The following is a 20,925-nucleotide window of genomic DNA, read 5'->3' as shown; positions in this document are numbered from 1 at the left end:
CCCTGCTGATATCCTGCAGCCCAGCTGCCTGCTGGTATTCCCCACAGCCCAGCTCCCTGCTGGTATCCTGCAGCCCAGCTCCCTGCTGGTATCCCGCAGCCCAGCTCCCTGCTGGTATTCCCCACAGCCCAGCTCCCTGCTGGTATCCTGCAGCCCAGCTCCCTGCTGGTAACCCGCAGCCCAGTTCTCTGCTGGTATCCGCAGCCCAGCTCCCTGCTGGTATCCTGCAGCCCAGCTCCCTGCTGGTATTCGCCACAGCCCAGCTTCCTGCTGGTATCCCGCAGCCCAGCTCCCTGCTGGTATTCCCCGCAGCCCAGCTCCCTGCTGGTATCCCGCAGCCCAGCTCCCTGCTGGTATCCCCCGCAGCCCAGCTCCCTGCTGGTATTCCCCGCAGCCCAGCTCCCTGCTGGTATCCCGCAGCCCAGCTCCCTGTTGGTATCCCGCAGTCCATCCCCCTGCTGGTATTCCCCACAGCCCAGCTCCCTGCTCGTATCCCCCGCAGCCCAGCTCCCTGCTGGTATCCCGCAGACCAGCTCCCTGCTGGTATACTGCAGCCCAGCTCCCTGCTGGTATTCCCCAGAGCCCAGCTCCCTGCTGGTATTCCCCAGAGCCCAGCTCCCTGCTGGTATCCCGCAGCCCAGCTCCCTGCTGGTATCCCTCAGCCCAGCTCCCTGCTGGTATTCCCCACAGCCCAGCTCCCTGCTGGTATCCCACAGCCCTGCTCCCTGCTGGTATTCCCCACAGCCCAGCTCCCTGCTGGTATTCACCGCAGGCCAGCTCCCTGCTGGTATTCCCCACAGCCCAGCTCCCTGCTGGTATCCCGCAGACCAGCTCCCTGCTGGTATTCCCCACAGCCCAGCTCCCTGATGGTATTCCGCAGACCAGCTCCCTGCTGGTATACTGCAGCCCAGCTGCCTGCTGGTATTCCCCGCAGCCCAGCTGCCTGCTGGTATTCCCCGCAGCCCAGCTCCCTGCTGGTATTCCCCACAGCCCAGCTCCCTGCTGGTATTCCCCAGAGCCCAGCTCCCTGCTGGTATCCCGCAGCCCTGCTCCCTGCTGGTATTCCCCACAGCCCAGCTCCCTGCTGGTATTCCCCACAGCCCAGCTCCCTGCTGGTATTCCCCAGAGCCCAGCTCCCTGCTGGTATCCCGCAGCCCAGCTCCCTGCTGGTATTCCCCACAGCCCAGCTCCCTGCTGGTATCCCGCAGCCTAGCTCCCTGCTGGTATTCCCCACAGCCCAGCTCCCTGCTGGTATCCCGCAGCTTAGCTCCCTGCTGGTATTCCCCACAGCCCAGCTCCCTGCTGGTATTCCCCGCAGGGTCTGCAGTGTGAGGTAAACAAGGACAGACTCCAAGGGAAAAGCGTCGTAACAACGCGTCCCAGCAACAACCCCTCCCACACCTCACTCCGCTAAACATTCACTGCAGTCTGCCCGGGGTGGGAATGTTCCCGGGATACTGAGGGAGAGATTCCAACACCCAAATAAACAGGAAGAAAAACAGGAAGAAAAGGTGAGCTTTGTGCAGAGAGAGAGAGAGAGAGTGAGACAGAGAGACAGAGAGAGAGAGAGAGAGAGGCAGAGGGAAAGAGAGACAGAGAGAGAGAGACAGAGAGAGAGACACAGAGAGAGAGACAGACAGAGAGAGATAGAGAGACAGACAGACAGAGAGAGAGAGAGACAGAGAGAGTGAGAGACAGAGAGAGAGAGACAGAGATAGAGGGAGAGAGAGATAGAGAGAGAGACACAGAGAGAGATAGAGAGACAGACAGAGAGAGAGAGACAGAGAGAGAGAGACACAGAGAGAGACAGACAGAGAGAGAGATAGAGAGACAGACAGAGAGAGAGAGATAGGGAGACAGACAGAGAGAGAGAGATAGAGAGACAGACCGAGAGAGAGAGACAGAGAGTGAGAGACAGAGAGAGAGACAGGCAGAGAGAGAGAGAGAAAGAGAGTGAGAGACAGAGAGAGTGAGAGACAGAGAGAGAGAGAGAGAGAGACTGAGAGAGAGAGAGATAGAGAGAGAGAGAGAGATAGAGAGACAGACAGCGAGAGAGATAGACAGAGAGACAGAGAGAGTGAGAGACAGAGAGACAGGCACAGAGAGACAGGCAGAGAGAGAGAGACAGAGAGACGGAATGAGTGAGAGACAGAGAGACAGGCACAGAGAGAGAGAGAGGGAGATAGAGAGACAGAGAGAGAGAGAGAGAGTGAGAGACCGAGAGAGACAGGCACAGAGAGACAGAGAGAGAGAGAGATAGAGACAGGCAGACAGACTGAGAGAAAGAGACAGAGACAGAGAGAGCGAGACAGACAGACAGAGAGAGAGAGACAGAGAAAAATTAAATGAAATGAAAATCGCTTATTGTCACGAGTAGGCTTCAATGAAGTTACTGTGAAGACAGACAGACAGAGACAGAGAGAGAGGGAGAGAGAGAGAGAGAGAAGGAATGAAAATTAGATATTGGAGTAAGAGAGAGAGAATGAAAATCAGATACTGGAGAGAGAGAGAGAATGAAAATCAGATACTGGAGTGAGAGAGAGAGAGAATGAAAATCAGATACTGGAGTGAGAGAGAGAGAGGGGGGAATGTAAATCAGATACTGGAGTGAGAGAGAGAGAGAGAGAGAGAGAGAGAATGAAAATCAGATACTGGAGTGAGAGAGAGAGAGAGAATGTAAATCAGATACTGGAGTGAGAGAGAGAGAGAGAGGGGGAATGTAAATCAGATCCTGGAGTGAGAGAGAGAGAGAGGGAGAATGAAAATCAGATACTGGAGTGAGAGAGAGAGAGAGAGAGAGAGGGAATGACATCCAGATACTGGAGTGAGAGAGAGAGAGAGGGGGAATGTAAATCAGATCCTGGAGTGAGAGAGAGAGAGAGAGAGAATGTAAATCAGATCCTGGAGTGAGAGAGAGAGAGGGGGAATGTAAATCAGATCCTGGAGTGAGAGAGAGAGAGAGAGAGAGAATGAAAAACAGGTGAGTAAGAGACACAAAGAGAGTTAAACAGGAACAAGAGTGACAGGAGGATCAGTGTTTAATAATCAGGTGGTAAATGTGAGAGAGAGTACAGGTAAAAGAGAGAATGACAAGAGATATGGAGACAATCACAGAGAGAAAAACCGACAGGAAGGGAGAGAGAGGGGCAGTATGGTGGAGCAGTGGTTAGCACTGCTGCCTCACGGCACCGAGGTCCCAGGTTCAATCCCGGCTCTGGGTCACTGTCTGTGTGGAGTTTGCACATTCTCCCCGTGTTTGCGTGGGTTTCACCCCCACAACCCAAAGATGTGCAGGATAGGTGGATTGACCACGCTAAATTGCCCCTTAATTGGAAAAAGTGAATTGGGTACTCTAATTTTATTTAAAAAAACAAAAAAAAAGGGAGGGATAGAGATTAAAGAAAAAATACAGGAAGAGGAGGGAACAATGAAAGATTTAAGCAAATAAAGACAAAGATACAGGTAAAAGGCGGTGGGCGGGGCGGGCGGGGCATGTGGCAAACAGAAAGCTGGAAAGATTTGACTTGCGTACCTGTCCTGGGAGTGTTTGATGGGGACAGTGTAGAGGGAGCTTTACTCTGTATCTAACCCCGTGCTGTACCTGTCCTGGGAGTGTTTGATGGGGACAGTGTAGAGGGAACTTTACTCTGTATCTAACCCTGTGCTGTACCTGTCCTGGGAGGGTTTGATGGGGACAGTGTAGAGAGAGCTTTACTCTGTATCTAACCCCGTGCTGTACCTGCCCTGGGAGGGTTTGATGGGGACAATGTAGAGGGAGCTTTACTCTGTATCTAACCCTGTGCTGTACCTGTCCAGGGAGTGTTTGATGGGGACAGTGTAGAGGGAGCTTTACTCTGTATCTAACCCTGTGCTGTACCTGTCCTGGGAGTGTTTGATGGGGACAGTGTAGAGGGAGCTTTACTCTGTATCTAACCGTGTGCTGTACCTGTCCTGGGAGTGTTTGATGGGGACAGTGTAGAGGGAGCTTTACTCTGTATCTAACCCCGTGCTGTACCTGTCCTGGGAGTGTTTGATGGGGACAGTGTAGAGGGAGCTTTACTCTGTATCTAACCCCGTGCTGTACCTGTCCTGGGAGTGTTTGATGGGGACAGTGTAGAGGGAGCTTTACTCTGTATCTAACCCCGTGCTGTACCTGTCCTGGGAGTGTTTGATGGGGACAGTGTAGAGGGAGCTTTACTCTGTATCTAACCCTGTGCTGTACCTGTCCTGGGAGTGTTTGATGGGGACAGTGTAGAGGGAGCTTTACTCTGTATCTAACCACGTGCTGTACCTGTCCTGGGAGTGTTTGATGGGGACAGTGTAGAGGGAGCTTTACTCTGTATCTAACCCCCGTGCTGCACTCAGATTGGTGGGTTTAGGGACAATCTCAGGTTGGATTATCAGATTTCAGATAAGGATGGAGTAAAGAGAAATAAGAATCCACATTTGAAGCTTCGGTGGTTGAACGATAATCCCGCTGTAATTAAAAACTATGCATCATTATTTTTTTCGAAAGTTCTACTGTCTCTGATATGAGGACGGCAGATTCAGTGAAACCTGTTACCAGCAGTGAAGCACAGAGTCTAAACAGAGCCACTCCTCGTGGATCTGTAAAGAAAAAACATCCAAAACGGACAAAACAAGTACTGAGCAAAGAGAGCCGGAAAATAGTAAGTGTGATCATTCTCTTTATGAGGTACTGGCCGGTACTTGTGCCTGCTTTGCCCAGTGGGCAGATCGAGGTCAGAAAGCTTCAGGATTCTTTGGGATAGGATTTGGCCATTCCGATATCGGCCTTGGATATTTTGTCGTTCACTTTATATTGTTGTCCCTTGTTCTTTCCACCAGTGCCAACATATTTCTTTACACTTTGTTTCAACCCCTCATAGTTTTGAACACCTCTGAACTTTCCCTGCTCCAGGGAGATCTGCCGAAGCCCCTCCTCCCTCGAACCATTCTCGCAACACTGGACTGCCTTCACATCCTTCCCAGAGCGCATTGCCCAAAACTGGCCACGGTTCAGTCTGAATCAGTGTTTTAGAAATGGCATCCTTTCTGGAATATTGTCTCTCAGTTGGCCATTAGCCCAACAAGCCTGTTTGCCAGTCAATACAATCATGGCTGCCTTTTACCCACACATCCCCTTAACCCTTTACATTATTGCCAATCAGCAATCGATCCATCTCTACCTTAAACACACTCACTGACTGAGCTCCCACTGCCCTCTGGGGGAGAGAATTCCGAAGATTCACCTTCCTCAGCGGAAAGAAATGTCTCCTCAACTCAGCCTGAAGTGGTGTCCCACTTATTTTGAAATTGTGCCCCCCCTGGTTCTGGACTTGCCATCCAAGGGAACATCTTACCTGCATCTACCCTGTCTATTCCTTTAGGTATTTTGTAGATTTCAACGCGATCACCTCATTCTTCAAAACGCTGGAGAATACAAGCCTGGTTTGCCTGATCGTTTCCTAAGTCAGTCCCGCCATCCCTAGAACAAGTAAACCTTCGCTTCACTCTCTCGATGACAGTGATATTCTTTCTGAGGTAACGCTGCACCCAATACTCCAGGTGTGGTCTAACCAAACTCGTGTACAATTGAAAGAAGAATTCACGACTCTTGTACTCAATCGTCTGGCAGTAAAGGCTAACATTCCAGCACGCTTCCTTGCTGCACCTGCATGTTAGCCTTCAGTGCTTTATGGATACGGACACCCAGGTCTCCTTTGTACATCTACATGTCCTACTTTCTTACTATTTTGGAAACACTCTCCCCATCTGATCCTTCTACAAAGTGGATTACCTCCCATTTTTCCACCTTATATTTCACTGCCATATTCTTGCCCAATCACTAACTCTGTTGAAATCCTCCTGTGATCACTTTACATCTTCCTCACAACACGCACTCCCGCTTCGGTTTGTATCATCCGCAAACTTGGAAATATTACACTTGGGTCCCCGCATCCAAATCATTGATCTTAACTGTGAACAACTGAACCTAAGTATTGCCCCGATCCTTGCTGAACCCCACTAGCCACAGCCTGCCAACGTGAGAATGGCCTCCTTTTGTCCACCAAAATGTATACGGGTTTGGGATTGGCATGTTGCTGGGAAATCCACCATACAGGTCCATTCCTAATTTCCCTTGAGAAGGTGTTGGTGAGCGGTCCTGGGGTTAGTGCTGCCACCAGGGGGTGGGAGCTGCCTGCAGGGTGCCAGCAGCAAAGGCAGAGAGAAACCATGATGGAGCCTGTTGCCACCTTGCTGGGGAGAGCAGTCAGCACGTCCGAGGGCCTGCAGAAACACCAGCTACACATTGCAGAACTGGTGTTGCCTTTCTATCTCGAGATCCAAACCCTGCAAATTATAGAAAGAGTCTCTGTGAATTCTGAGCAGCAAAACCAAATCCTTGTTTTACATGTTTTGGTAAAGGAGGAGCTCGAAAAGGCAGGCGCACATTTCCGAAGTAACATCAAAGAATATGAATTCTTCCTGAATCGCATGGACAATTGGCTAAAGACGCACCACCAACAAGCAATGGAAATCTTTTGCAAGTATGACAGGATCGGGAATGGGATTCTGCAGTATGATGAATTTAAACTTGGTAATCACTCTCCCTTATTAACAAAAATGTTTCTGGTTTAATAATAGCAAATAGTTTTGCTCGGTGCAAGTTGTTTGGATCTGGAAGCCATGCATGAACCCCTCCACGTCCCTCCTCAGATCACTGGCTGCTGTGTCTTCAGCTGTCTGGGCCCAAATCACTGGATTTCCCTCTGTCTCTCCAGCTCTCCATCTCTCCATTCCTCTCCATCTCTCCAGCTCTCCATTTCTCCAGCTCTCCATTCCTCTCCATCTCTCCATTTCTCTCCATCTCTCCATTCCTCTCCATCTCTCCATTTCTCTCCATCTCTCCATTCCTCTCCATCTCTCCATTCCTCTCCATCTCTCCATCTCTCCATTCCTCTCCATCTCTCCATTCCTCTTCATCTCTCCATTCCTCTCCACCCTTCCATTCCCCTCCATCTCTCCATTCCTTTCCATCTCTCCATTTCTCTCCATCTCTCCATTCCTCACCATTCCTCTCCATCTCTCCATCTCTCCATTCCTCTCCATCTCTCCATTCCCCTCCATCTCTCCATTCCTCTCCATTTCTCCATTCCTCTCCACCTCTCCATTCCTCTCCATCTCTCCATTCCCCCCCAGCTCGCCATTCCTCTCCATCTCTCCATTCCTCTCCATCTCTCCATCTCTCCATTCCTCTCCATCTCTCCATTCCTCTCCACCCTTCCATTCCCCTCCATCTCTCCATTCCTCTCCATCTCTCCATTCCTCTCCATCTCTCCATCTCTCCATTCCTCTCCATCTCTCCATTCCTCTCCACCCTTCCATTCCCCTCCATCTCTCCATTCCTCTCCATCTCTCCATTCCCCCCCAGCTCGCCATTCCTCTCCATCTCTCCATTTCTCTCCATCTATCAATTCCTCTCCATCTCTCCATCTCTTCATTCCTCTCCATCTCTCCATTCCTCTCCACCCTTCCATTCCCCTCCATCTCTCCATTCCTCTCCATCTCTCCATTCCTCTCCATCTCTCCATTTCTCCATTCCTCTCCATCTCTCCATTCCTCTCCATTCCTCTCCGTTTCTCCATTCCTCTCCATCTCTCCATTTCTCCATTCCTCTCCATTCCTCTCAATCTCTCCATTCCTCTCAATTTCTCCATTCCTCTCCATCTCTCCATTTCTCCATTCCTCTCCATTTCTCCATTCCTCTCCATCTCTCCATTTCTCCATTCCTCTCCATTCCTCTCCATTCCTCTCCATCTCTCCATTTCTCCATTCCTCTCCATTCCTCTCCGTTTCTCCATTCCTCTCCATCTCTCCATTCCTCTCCACTCTCCATTCCTCTCCATCTCTCCATTCCTCTCCATCTCTCCATTCCTCCATTCCTCTCCATTTCTCCATTCCTCCATCTCTCCATCTATCCATTCCTCTCCATCTCTCCATCTCTCCATTCCTCTCCATTTCTCCATTCCTCTCCATCTCTCCATCTCTCCATTCCTCTCCATCTCTCCATTCCTCTCACCCTCTCCATCTCTCCATTCCCCTCCATCTCTCCATTCCTCTCCACCTCTTCATCTCTCCATTCCTCTCCAGCTCTCCATCTCTCCATTCCTCTCCATCTCTCCATTCCCCTCCATCTCTCCATTCCTCTCCATCTCTCCATTTCTCTCCATCTCTCCATTCCTCTCCACCTCTCCATTCCTCTCCAGCTCTCCATCTCTCCACCTCTCCATTCCTCTCCATCTCTCCATTCCTCTCCATCTCTCCATTCCCCTCCATCTCTCCATTCCTCTCCATCTCTCCATTCCTCTCCATCTCTCCATCTCTCCATTCCTCTCCATCTCTCCATTCCTCTTCATCTCTCCATTCCTCTCCACCCTTCCATTCCCCTCCATCTCTCCATTCCTTTCCATCTCTCCATTTCTCTCCATCTCTCCATTCCTCACCATTCCTCTCCATCTCTCCATCTCTCCATTCCTCTCCATCTCTCCATTCCCCTCCATCTCTCCATTCCTCTCCATTTCTCCATTCCTCTCCACCTCTCCATTCCTCTCCATCTCTCCATTCCCCCCCAGCTCGCCATTCCTCTCCATCTCTCCATTCCTCTCCATCTCTCCATCTCTCCATTCCTCTCCATCTCTCCATTCCTCTCCACCCTTCCATTCCCCTCCATCTCTCCATTCCTCTCCATCTCTCCATTCCTCTCCATCTCTCCATCTCTCCATTCCTCTCCATCTCTCCATTCCTCTCCACCCTTCCATTCCCCTCCATCTCTCCATTCCTCTCCATCTCTCCATTCCCCCCCAGCTCGCCATTCCTCTCCATCTCTCCATTTCTCTCCATCTATCAATTCCTCTCCATCTCTCCATCTCTTCATTCCTCTCCATCTCTCCATTCCTCTCCACCCTTCCATTCCCCTCCATCTCTCCATTCCTCTCCATCTCTCCATTCCTCTCCATCTCTCCATTTCTCCATTCCTCTCCATCTCTCCATTCCTCTCCATTCCTCTCCGTTTCTCCATTCCTCTCCATCTCTCCATTTCTCCATTCCTCTCCATTCCTCTCAATCTCTCCATTCCTCTCAATTTCTCCATTCCTCTCCATCTCTCCATTTCTCCATTCCTCTCCATTTCTCCATTCCTCTCCATCTCTCCATTTCTCCATTCCTCTCCATTCCTCTCCATTCCTCTCCATCTCTCCATTTCTCCATTCCTCTCCATTCCTCTCCGTTTCTCCATTCCTCTCCATCTCTCCATTCCTCTCCATCTCTCCATTCCTCGCCATCTCTCCATTCCTCGCCATCTCTCCATTCCTCTCCATCTCTCCATTTCTCCATTCCTCTCCATTTCTCCATTCCTCTCCATCTCTCCATCTATCCATTCCTCTCCATCTCTCCATCTCTCCATTCCTCTCCATTTCTCCATTCCTCTCCATCTCTCCATCTCTCCATTCCTCTCCATCTCTCCATTCCTCTCCACCTCTCCATCTCTCCATTCCCCTCCATCTCTCCATTCCTCTCCACCTCTTCATCTCTCCATTCCTCTCCAGCTCTCCATCTCTCCATTCCTCTCCATCTCTCCATTCCCCTCCATCTCTCCATTCCTCTCCATCTCTCCATTTCTCTCCATCTCTCCATTCCTCTCCACCTCTCCATTCCTCTCCAGCTCTCCATCTCTCCACCTCTCCATTCCTCTCCATCTCTCCATTCCTCTCCATCTCTCCATTCCCCTCCATCTCTCCATTCCTCTCCAGCTCTCCATCTCTCCATTCCTCTCCATCTCTCCATTCCTCTCCAGCTCTCCATCTCTCCATTCCTCTCCATCTCTCCATTCCTCTCCATCTCTCCATTCCTCTCCATCTCTCCATTCCCCTCCATCTCTCCATTCCTCTCCAGCTCTCCATCTCTCCATTCCTCTCCATCTCTCCATTCCTCTCCATCTCTCCATCTCTCCATTTCTCCATTCCTCTCCATTTCTCCATTCCTCTCCATCTCTCCATTCCTCTCCATCTCTCCATCTCTCCATTCCTCTCCATCTCTCCATCTCTCCATTCCTCTCCACCTCTCCATCTCTCCATTCCTCTCCAGCTCTCCATCTCTCCATTCCTCTCCATCTCTCCATTCCCCTCCATCTCTCCATTCCTTTCCACCTCTCCATTTCTCTCCATCTCTCCATTCCTCTCCATCTCTCCATTCCTCCCCATCTCTCCATTCCTCTCAATCTCTCCATTCCTCCCCATCTCTCCATTTCTCCATTCCTCCCCATCTCTCCATTCTTCTCCACCTCTCCATTCCTCTCCATCTCTCCATTCCTCTCCATTTCTCTCCATCTCTCCATTTCTCTCCATTGCTCTCCATCTCTCCATTTCTCCATTCTCTCCATCTCTCCATTTCTCTCCATCTCTCCATTTATCTCCATTCCTCTCCATCTCTCCATCTCTCCATTTCTCTCCATCCCTCTCCATCTCTCCATTCCTCTCCATTTCTCTCCATCTCTCCATTTCTCTCCATCTCTCCATTCATCTCCATCTCTCCATTTCTCTCCATCTCTCCATTTCTCTCCATTCCTCTCCATTCCTCTCCATCTCTCCATTCCTCTCCACCTCTCCATCTCTCCATTCCTCTCCATCTCTCCATTTCTCTCCATTCCTCTCCATCTCTCCATTTCTCTCCATCTCTCCATTCATCTCCATCTCTCCATTTCTCTCCATCTCTCCATTTCTCTCCATTCCTCTCCATCTCTCCATCTCTCCATTTCTCTCCATCCCTCCATTCCTCTCCATTCCTCTCCATCTCTCCATTCCTCTCCACCTCTCCATCTCTCCATTCATCTCCATTCCTCTCCATCTCTCCATTCCTCTCCACCTCTCCATTTCTCTCCATCTCTCCATTTCTCTCCATCTCTCCATTTCTCTCCATTCCTCTCCATCTCTCCATTTCTCTCCATCTCTCCATTTCTCTCCATTCCTCTCCATCTCTCCATTCCTCTCCATTCCTCTCCATCTCTCCATTTCTCTCCATCTCTCCATTCCTCTCCATCTCTCCATTCATCTCCAACTCTCCATTTCTCTCAATCTCTCCATTTCTCTCCATCCCGCTCCTCCTTTAAGTTGCTCCTTTGAATCTAACTGCTTGATGAAGCTTTCAGTCAACAAACCCCATATCTAAGTCATAGAGTCAGACTTTACAGCACAGAAACAGGCCCTTCAGCCCATCATGTTTGTGCTGGACATCAAGCACCTAATTATTTAAATCCCATTTTCCAGCACTTGGCCCATAGCCTTTGGCGTTACAAGTGCTGATCTAAATGCTGAGAAATGCTGTGAGATTTCCTGCCTCTACCATCCGCAGTGAGTTCCAGATTCCCATCACGCTTTGGGTGAAAAAGCATTTCCTCAAATTCCCGCTCAATATCCTGCCCCTAAACCTGAATCTATGCTGTCTGGTTATTTACCCCTCTCCAGCTATCCAATCCCCTCTAGAGGTGGGCTGGCTGGATGGATACAGAACTGGCTCGGTCATAGAAGACAGAGAGTAGCAGTGGAAGGGTGCTTTTCTTTTTTAAAAATAAATTTAGAGTATCCAATTCATTTTTTCCAATTAAGGGTTAGGGTTAGTGTGGCCAATCCACCTACCCTGCGCCTCTTTGGGTTGTGGGGGCGAAACCCACGTAGACACGGGGAGAATGTGCAAACTTCACACGGACAGTGACCCAGAGCCGAGATCGAACCTGGGACCTGGGCGCGTGAGGCAGCAGTGATAACCACTGCGCCACTGTGCTGCCTGTGATAGTGATTTTTTTTTTTAGAAAATATTTTATTGAGGCATTTACAGTTTTAACATTTTTTACATTCTAAACAGAGATTCAACACACGCAAAAAACCCCACAATAGCACACCCAACTAACCCCCCATCCCTAAACCCGAGATACCCATACATTAGATTCCCCGCCCTTATACATCACTTCCATGGCTCCCCTTTCTCTCCCCCCCCCCCCCCCCACTGACGGTCAATTCTCCTTGAAGAAGTCGATGAACGGCTGCCACCCCCGAGTAAACCCCTGTAATGAACCCATTAAGGCAAACTTAATCTTCTCCAGCCTGAGAAACCCTCCCATGTCACTGACCCACACCCCCGACTTTGGAGGCTCCGAGTCCCTCCATCCCAGCAAAATCCGTCTCCAGGCAACCAGGGAGGCAAAGGCCAAAATGTCGGCCTCTCTTCCCCTCCCCCCCCCCCCCCCCCCCCCCCCCCCCTCCCCCCCCCCCCACCTCCCCGGGCTCATGGATCTTCCGACACTCCAAATATTGTCACCTCTGGACTCAGAGTCACCCTCCCTTCCAGGACCTCCGACATGACATCCGAGAATCCGTACCAAAATCCCCTCGGCCTCGGACACGCCCAAAACATATGTACATGGTTCGCTGGACCGCCCCCGCACCGACCAACCTGTCCTCCACCTCCTCAAAAACCCTACTCATCCTGGCCACAGTCATGTGAGCCCCATGGACCACCTTGAACTGGATCAGGCTGAGCCTGGCACACAACGAGGATGCATTGACTGTCCTCAGGGCCTCCTTCCATAATCCAGCCTCCAACTCCACTCCTAACTCTTCCTCCCACTTCCTCTTCACCTCCCCGATAGGGAACCCTTCCCACACCATCAGTTTCTTATATATTTCCGAAACCCTCCCCTCCCCAACCCCAAATGTTTTAGACATCACCTTATCCTATAGTCCCCTTAGAGGGAGGCGAGGGAAGCTTGGAACTTGCCTCTGGACAAAATCCCGCGCCTACAGGTACCGGAACCCATTCCCACCCGGTAACTCAAACTCCTCCTCTAGCTCCTCCAGGCTCGGAAACCCTCCTCAATGAAGAGATCCCCAAATCTCTCAATCCCTGCCTGCTGCCACCTCCTAAAGCCCTCGTCCAGCCCCCCCAGAGCGAACCGGTGATTATCACAGATCGGTGACCATACTGACACCCCCTCCAGTCTCATGTGCTGTCTCCATTGCCCCCACACTCTCAGGGCTGCCACAACCACTGGGCTTGTGGATTACCGAGCCGGTGAGAACGGCAGAGGTGCCGTTAACAGAGCCTTCAGACTCGTGCCCTTGCAAGATGCCGCCTCCACTCGCTCACACACCGACCCCTCCCCCACTACCCATTTCCTCATCATCAAAATATTGGCCGCCCAGTAATAGTTAATAAAGTTTGGAAGGACCAAGCCTCTCTCCCGCGCCCCCATTGAAGAAGTACCTTGTTCACCCTCGGGCCTCTCCCAGCCCATATAAAAACCCAAGATCTCCATGTTCATCTTCCTAAAAAATGCCTTGGGGATGAAGATTGGGAGACACTGAAACACAAACAGCAATCTCGGGAAGATTGGCATCTTCACAGTCTGTACCCTCCCCGCCAGTGACAGCGGGAGCACGTCCCACCTATGGAAATCCCCTTTCATTTGCTCAATCACCCTGCCCAAATTTAGTTTATGAAGCTGACCCCAGTCCCTTGCCACTTGAATCCCCAGATGCCTAAAACTCCTTCCCACTTCTTTGAACGGCATCTCCCTCAGTCTCCTCTCCTGCACCCTTGCCTGGATCGCAAAAACCTCACTCTTGCCCATATTCAGTTTGTAACCTGAGAACCGACGAAACTCCTCCAGTACCCCCCATAATTCCTGCAATTTCCCCCAACGGGCCCATTATATAAAGGAGTAAATTATCCGCATAGAGCGAGACCCTATGTTCTATACCCCCTCTCACTATCCCCAGTCAAATGTTCGATGCCCTCAGTGCCAATGCCAAAGGCACTATGGCCTGGGAAAACAGTACTGGGGACAATAGACACCCCTGCCTTGTACCTCCTACATAGACTAAAATCCGGTTGGTCCTTACATTCGCCACCAGTGCCTGATATAGCAACCGGACTCATCTTTGCCAGCAATTTTGCATCTACATTTAACAGGGAGATTGGCCTATACAATCCACAACTGTCCGGATCCTTATCCCGCTACAGAATAAGGGAGATCGATGCCTGCGATAACGTTGGGGGGAGCACTCCCATCTCCTTGGACTCATTAAAAGCCTTTACCAGAAGCGGCCCCAACAGCCCGAAAAGCTTCTTATAAAACCGGGTATCCTTCAGGTCCTGGTTCCTTACCCAATTGCATTGCCTCCAATCCGCCTATAACCTCCCCCAGCCCAATTGGGGCTCCCAAACCCTTCACCAACTCCTCATCTATCCTCGGAAACTCCAGCCCACCCCCCCAGAAATCACTTCATACCCTCTTTCCCGGCTGGGGGTTCCGATTTATACAATCCACGATAAAATTCCCGAAACACATCATTCACCCCCCGCCGGATCCAAAACCACCTTTCCCCCTTCATCTCTTAGTTTCCCAATCTCTCTCGCCACCTCCTTTTTCCTCAGCTGATGCACCAGCATCCTGCTGGCTTTTTCACCATAGTGACTTTTAAAAATAAATTTAGAGTACCCAATTATTTTTTTTCCCCCAATTAAGGGGCAATTTAAAGTGGCCAATCCACCTATCCCGCACATCTTTGGGTTGTGGGGGTGAGACCCACACAGACACGGGGAGAATGTGCAAACTCCACACGGGCACTGACCCGGGGCTGGGATTCGAACCCGGGTCCTCCGTCGGGTGTTGTGAAAATGCAAATAAACAATTCATCTCTCCATATTCCAGGAATGCGAGACTTGAACATTCCCTGTGCAGAAACCCAGCTTCACATCTTGACCAAATTGTTGGATCCGGATGACAATGGGACCATTGACTATGTGGAATTGGGCGCAGGACTCGACAAAGCTCAGCAAGTATTTCCGCGTCTTTGAGGCCAAGCAGCTGTGTGAATGAATACGGGAACATTTAGCAAACTGGAATTAAGCATTTCGGCCATTGAGTTTCAAATATCCACTTCAGGCTGACATTAAGAAATGTTGAACGGACCCAACGCAAAATGTTTGCAATCGTACCTTTTCCTCAGAATTAGACTCTCCAATTCATCAGTTTTTATTTCAAAGTCACACCATTGTTCATCCTGCTCTTCTGCATCCTTTCCTGAAGTTTTTGATTAGTGCTGCTCGTGGTACAGTTTCAAAGGTACCTTCTGATTAGGCAAGTGGCCAGTTTACTGACCAGTCCAAAACGTGAGCGAGAGCAGGATTTTCCACAAGGTTAGATATTGCTTCCCGATGCTGCCCCCTCCTCCCCTGGAACTGCTACTTCCCCCAGCATTCTGTCTCCGTACAACCTACATCATTTCAATCACGATGTAGTCATTGCCACTCCCCCAGCTAAGATCAAATCAGGGAAGAGATAATCAAATGTCACACTTAATTTTGTCACCATACGGGCAGCACGGAGGCGCAGTGGTTAGCACTGCTGCCTCACGGCGCCGAGGTCCCAGGTTCGATCCCGGCTCTGGGTCGCTGTCCGTGTGGAGTTTGCACATTCTCCCCATGTCTGCGTGGGTTTCACCCCCACAACCCAAAGATGTGCAGGGTAGGTGGATTGGCCATGTTAAATTGCCCTTAGTGTCCAAAAAGGTCAGGAGGGGTTATTGGGTTACGGGGATAGGGTGGAAGTGAGGGCTTAAGTGGGTCGGTGCAGACTCGATGGGCCGAATGGTCCCCTTCTGCACTGTATGTTCTATGTTCTATGTACCTACATATCTAAGACTGAAATCTTGCTTAAAGGTTTCTTCAAAGTAGCAGTGAAGAGAACGAGCAAGAGGATGAAGCAGAACTGATAGAGAGAGCCAATGCCAGAATTACAGAGGGCAAGGCTCAACGTGAAACAAACAAGGGAAGTGAACCATGTCTGGTGGTTACTAAGGAAGTCCTGACTCCTTGTCCAGGTTGTCACTTGGGACTGTGGAAACCTGCGCAAGTCTCTGAATTCAGGTGCAGTCTACATCCGATTTATGTACCATGACCTCAAATCCAAATCCCAGAATGATCATCCCCTTTAGTATTGGAGGATTACTGATTGATGTGCGATGCAATGGTGATTGGATAGAGCTTGGATGTGGCGAATAGGTTCTCACATTCGGGGAAAGTAGAGAGTGAGGTGATGGTTTCGTGCTGCCTGGGCCTTTGGCAACGGTTCCAGGGAGAGGAGCTAGGCTGAGATCCATGGCGTCAGACGTTCTGGAGTTTTGCTTTGGGACGAGTAGGCATTCTCTTTCCAAAGGGGGTTACGTAGAGGGTGGGATTTTCCGTGCCCCCAACGGCATGTTTCGTGGTGACAGAGGCGACTCGCCGTTGGCTGGTGTTTCCCATTGTGCCCCCCCCCCCATCCCCGCCGCTGTCACCGGGAGAGGTTCCGCCAACTTGCCAATCAGCTCCCCCTTTCTCCTGCTGTGTAAAGTGTTGTGATTGTTTGAAATTGGGCATTCTTGTGTTTGACCTGATGAGTGTAGGATGAAAAGCTTCCGCAACATGTCTCTTTTCAGCGATAAACTGAAATCTTGTCACGTCTTCCTTTCCGCTATCAACTGGAAGGTCAAATTTATTATTATTTTAAATTTTACAATGCAATTTATAATCAAAAAGGGAATCAGTTATCCTGACGGCTGATAATGGTCAATAACGAAGGAATACGTTTTAAATTTGCATGGCTAGATATTGACAGAGAATCGAGGGCCAAGTCGAAAATGAAATCAACAAATCACTTCTTATTCCATTCTTCTTTTTCCTTTTCGTTCGCTGATAACGTCTTAAGGAAGGTGCTCGATTCCGCGCACATCATGCTCAAATTCTATCCATGTGTCTTTTGAAAGGATTTGATGTTTTATGCTCAAATTCAAAGCTTTGATGCGGAACATTCTATCATGGAACGGTTTTTAGGCAACCTTCTCACAGCCTCTTTCACGTCATCATCTGTGTACAGTGTGTCATCTCGCACAAGTCCGTAACCCTGCAGTGTTCTGTATTTTTGAAGGGTTTTGAAACAAGGCATTTGTTGTTTTCACTCGTCCCCATCTCCCGACTCAGGAGGTCAGTCATTCAGATGTATTCTTAAAGATGTATCAGTCTCAATGGGGATCGTTACAAGGGGTGGGGTCATTAGAAACTCTCCCTGGGGAGGATGACAAATCATCCCACCCCGACATTTGGCGGAGATAGATTTTTAAAAACACGTTGCATTTACTGAGGCGGAGGATGCTGCCAAACTCAGTAATCAGGAGATATCTGGGCGTCTGGATGGGCTACAAATGGACAAAGGGGAGATGTGAGAAAGGCTGATTGCTCCACAAGTTGATAGGTCACTAGAACGAGAGGGGTTACGCCCAAGGGGGCTGACGGTAGGAAGGCTGGGAATCGCAGAGATACTGGCCGTAATCTGTCAATCCTCCTTAGAAATGGGGGGTGGTACTGGAGGATTGGAAAATTGCAAATGTTTGTCGTAGTGGGAATGCAAAAACCAGCAAATACAGGCCAGTCAGTTTAACCTCGGTGCTGGGAAACCTTCAGAAACAATAAACCTGAGCTGAAATTAAGTTACTTGTGGGTTAATGAAGGAGAGTTTGTTTCAGAGATCGACACCAGAACCAGTGTTTATGCTGATTGTGTATCAATGATCTGGTATGGGGTGCACAGGGCACAGTTTAAAAACTCACAACATTTGGAACTGTGAGGACAGACTTCAAAAGGACATAGAGGATGGCACGATGGCACAGTGGTTAGCACGGCGTCAGGGTCCCGGGTTCGATTCCCGGCTGGGTCACTGTCTGTGTGGAGTCTGCACATCCTCCCCGTGTGTGCGTGGGTTTCCTCCGGGTGCTCCGGTTTCCTCCCACAGTTCAAAGATGTGCAGGTTAGGCGGATTGGCCGTGATCAATTGCCCCTTAGTGTCCAAAAGATGTGAGTCTAGGGTGTGCAGTGGGTTCAGGTAGGGTGCTCTTTTGGATAGTTGATGCAGACTCAATGGGCCGAATGGCCTCCTTTTACAGTGTAAAACGCAATGGCATGGACGGAGGTGACAGTTTAGATTTGTTGCAGGGATATTTGAAGGGAAATATTTTGGTCGGACGGACGAGGGGAGCCAGTATAAAACGAGGAATAAAAATGGAAAGGTGGTGTAGGGACAGAGAAATCTGTGGGGTGTTTGTTGAAGGTAACTGGACAGATTGAGAAAATGGTTAAAAAGTGTCAACAATCTCGGGTGTTATGAACAAAACAAGTACGCTTTACCACAGACTGTTTCAGTCTCAACACTTTATTATGTTCTGTGGAGATCACTGGCAAGATCGGGATTTGTTGGGGCAGCTAAGAGTTAATCACATCGCCGCGGGTCTGGAGTCACATGTAGGCCAGACCAGGGGTAAGGACGGCAGATTCCTGTCCCTGAAGGACATTAGTGATCTCCCCCCCCCCAATATAGGTCTTGGCCAGGGGGCTGCAATAACCCTCATTTCCTTCTCTCCATTTCCTTTTGCACCTTCCTATTGACCACGGGGCTGAGACTGGCTGAATGTTAATTGGGAAGGGGAGTGGCAGATGCCATGGGTGTGGATACCTCAGTGAGATTGTTTTAAACGCTGTCTCTCTTTATGCCTGTTTTATCACTGACTTGTATCTTTACCAGGTATATATCTCTCGTACTCCACATCATAACCTTCAACAACATGCAATCCCACCCTGGCCACTTCCAAGAAGTGATATTTTCCCACATGAAAGTGTCTGGACTGATTGACCGAATCCAGGAACGTACAGGCATCGCAAGCACCAGACTCCGGGTCTTCAAGGACCAGTCCTGCTCCACAGAGTCCCTGCTGCCACTAGAGTTGTCGCTGGAAGAATGTGGCTTCCATGGTGGGCCTCACCAATCTCCCCCCGCTGTTCTTCTCTACTACGATTACAGCGTAGAGTTCAATGATTGCCCAATTTTAAACTGTGACTATTACTTTACCAGGAGAAAGCAGTGACAGCTTCTCCCCGTGTGTGAGAGTGTGAAGATGACAACGGAATCACAAAGACACGTGTCAATCTTGGCTCAGCAGATTGCTGTCTCACCTCTGATTCAGAACATTTAGGTCAAATGAATCCTGAGGGAGTGCCGCACGGTGGCTTCACAGCTCCAGGGTCCCAGGTTCGATTCCCGACTTGGGTCACTGTCTGTGCGGAGTCTGCACGTCCTCCCCGTGTGTGCGTGGGTTTCCTCCGGGTGCTCCGGTTTCCTCCCACAAGTCCCGAAAGACGTGCTGTAGGTGAATTGGACATTTTGAATTCTCTCTCCGTGTACCCGAACAGGCGCCAGATTGTGGCGACCAGGGGCTTTTCACAGTAACTTCACTGCAGTGTTGATGTAAGCCTACTTGTGACAATAAAGATCATTATCTTATTATCTTGTCTACTGAGTGAGCAGTTTGATAGAGAATCAGCACCACCGTGTGGCCAAGTCAGGTATTTTCATGCTTTTCCTGAAGCCTTGGATACTTTGCTCAAGCTGGCAGCACGGTGGCACAGTGGTTAGCACTGCTGCCTCACAGCGCCGAGGTCCCAGGTTCGATCCCGGCTCTGGGTCACTGTCCGTGTGGAGTTTGCACATTCTCGCCATGTTTGCATGGGTCTCACCCCCACAACCCAAAGATGTGCAGGGCAGGTGGATTGGCCGTGCTAAATTGCCCCTTAATTGGAAAAAAAATAATTGGGTACTCTAAAATTAAAAAAAAAAGTTGAAAGTCGCGGATTGCTCCCCTGCAGCTCCAAACACAGGCGGCTGCACTTCATGTGTAACCTGATTCTCCCCCAGTAACACACGGTGCAGATACCCAGTAATTCTAGCAGCTGGAAATCTGGATGATTTTACCCTCTCTCCATGTTTCACCCCTCCTCCCCCCCCCCCCCCCCCCCCCGCCCCTTCACCCAGATCAGACAAACCAGGACACATTAGGGATTGAATGTTTTGCAGCGTTTGACAGAACAGAGTTTTCACTGTTCTGTAATGGTGGAAAATTGTAACCTCGCTCATAACGGAACATAGCCAATATATGGCACTAATTGGAATCTTCAGAGGCTTCAGTATAATTAATAAAGTCATTTCTTTATTCAGGCATTGCATTTATGAATTGAGGCATGAACTCTTCAACTGAGATTTTGATTGGTCTGCACATGCTAATTCCTTGGTGAATTAGTGACCTACTTTCCAGCTCTTATTTGCGAATGGGATTCAGGACCACCTGACGAGTTCATTCCACAGAATCTCGACAGTGCAGAAGGAGGCCATTCGGCCCGCCCATCAGGTGCACCGGCCCTACCTACGCCCAACCCCCCCCCGCCCTATCCCCCTAACCCCACATCTCTGAACTGTGGGAGGAAACCGGAGCACCCGGAGGAAACCCACGCAGACACGGGGAGAACGTGCAAACTAAACACAGATCCCCCCCCCCACCACCCTGTGATTTGGAGGGCGTGCTCCATTTTGCCCTTAGGAACCGGTGTGACCCATCCTCAGCCTCTGGGTTTAGGCTGGTAAGTCTGTGCAGATTCTGGCTGACTTTCTGAGCTGGAATCTCCTGGTTGCTTCCTGGAGTGTCCGCTCCTCCTTCAGAGTCAGTTAACTCCCTTTTCCCAGTCAATCCTCACACTTTTTCTTCCATGGTTTCTTGGCACGGTAGCACAGTGGTTAGCACTGTTGCTTCACAGCGTCAGGGTCCTGCTTTCGATTCCCGGCTGGGTCACTGTCTGTGTGGAGTCTGCCGCGTTCTCCCCGTGTCTGCGTGGGTTTCCTCCGGGTGCTCCGGTTTCCTCCCATAAGTCCCTCAGTGTACCTGAACAGTGTGGTGACCAGGCAGAGGTGGCGAGCACTGTGGCCTATCCAGGAGGACTGGCACGCAGTGA

The 20,925-nt window shown here is 50.1% G+C and overlaps 1 protein-coding gene and 1 pseudogene across 5 annotated transcripts; one reads left to right on the top strand and one right to left on the bottom strand.

Moving 5' to 3' along the window:
* Window positions 1-1,400: 1,400 nt before the first annotated feature.
* On the top strand, window positions 1,401-19,253 carry LOC119953668. 5 transcript variants are annotated; one of them, XM_038778174.1, is made up of 7 exons: window positions 1,401-1,510; window positions 3,409-3,417; window positions 4,513-4,670; window positions 6,430-6,601; window positions 14,768-14,891; window positions 15,778-15,984; window positions 18,671-19,253. In XM_038778174.1, the coding sequence occupies exons 3-7, from the start codon at window positions 4,533-4,535 to the stop codon at window positions 19,008-19,010; spliced, it is 981 nt and encodes a 326-aa protein (XP_038634102.1). In that variant the 5' UTR covers window positions 1,401-1,510; window positions 3,409-3,417; window positions 4,513-4,532; the 3' UTR covers window positions 19,011-19,253. The 5 variants fall into 5 exon arrangements, with proteins under 5 accessions (XP_038634102.1, XP_038634101.1, XP_038634104.1 ...); XM_038778173.1 differs by lacking the exon at window positions 3,409-3,417 and having other exon boundaries at window positions 1,414-1,511; window positions 4,517-4,670; XM_038778172.1 differs by lacking the exons at window positions 1,401-1,510; window positions 3,409-3,417 and adding an exon at window positions 2,939-2,980 and having other exon boundaries at window positions 4,517-4,670.
* Window positions 16,751-17,041, bottom strand: LOC119953083 (annotated as a pseudogene).
* Window positions 19,254-20,925: the final 1,672 nt, after the last annotated feature.

Source organism: Scyliorhinus canicula, chromosome 18 (genome assembly GCF_902713615.1).
Source record: "Scyliorhinus canicula chromosome 18, sScyCan1.1, whole genome shotgun sequence".
Classification (NCBI taxonomy): domain Eukaryota; kingdom Metazoa; phylum Chordata; class Chondrichthyes; order Carcharhiniformes; family Scyliorhinidae; genus Scyliorhinus; species Scyliorhinus canicula.
This window is presented reverse-complemented; position numbering and strand designations above follow the sequence as displayed.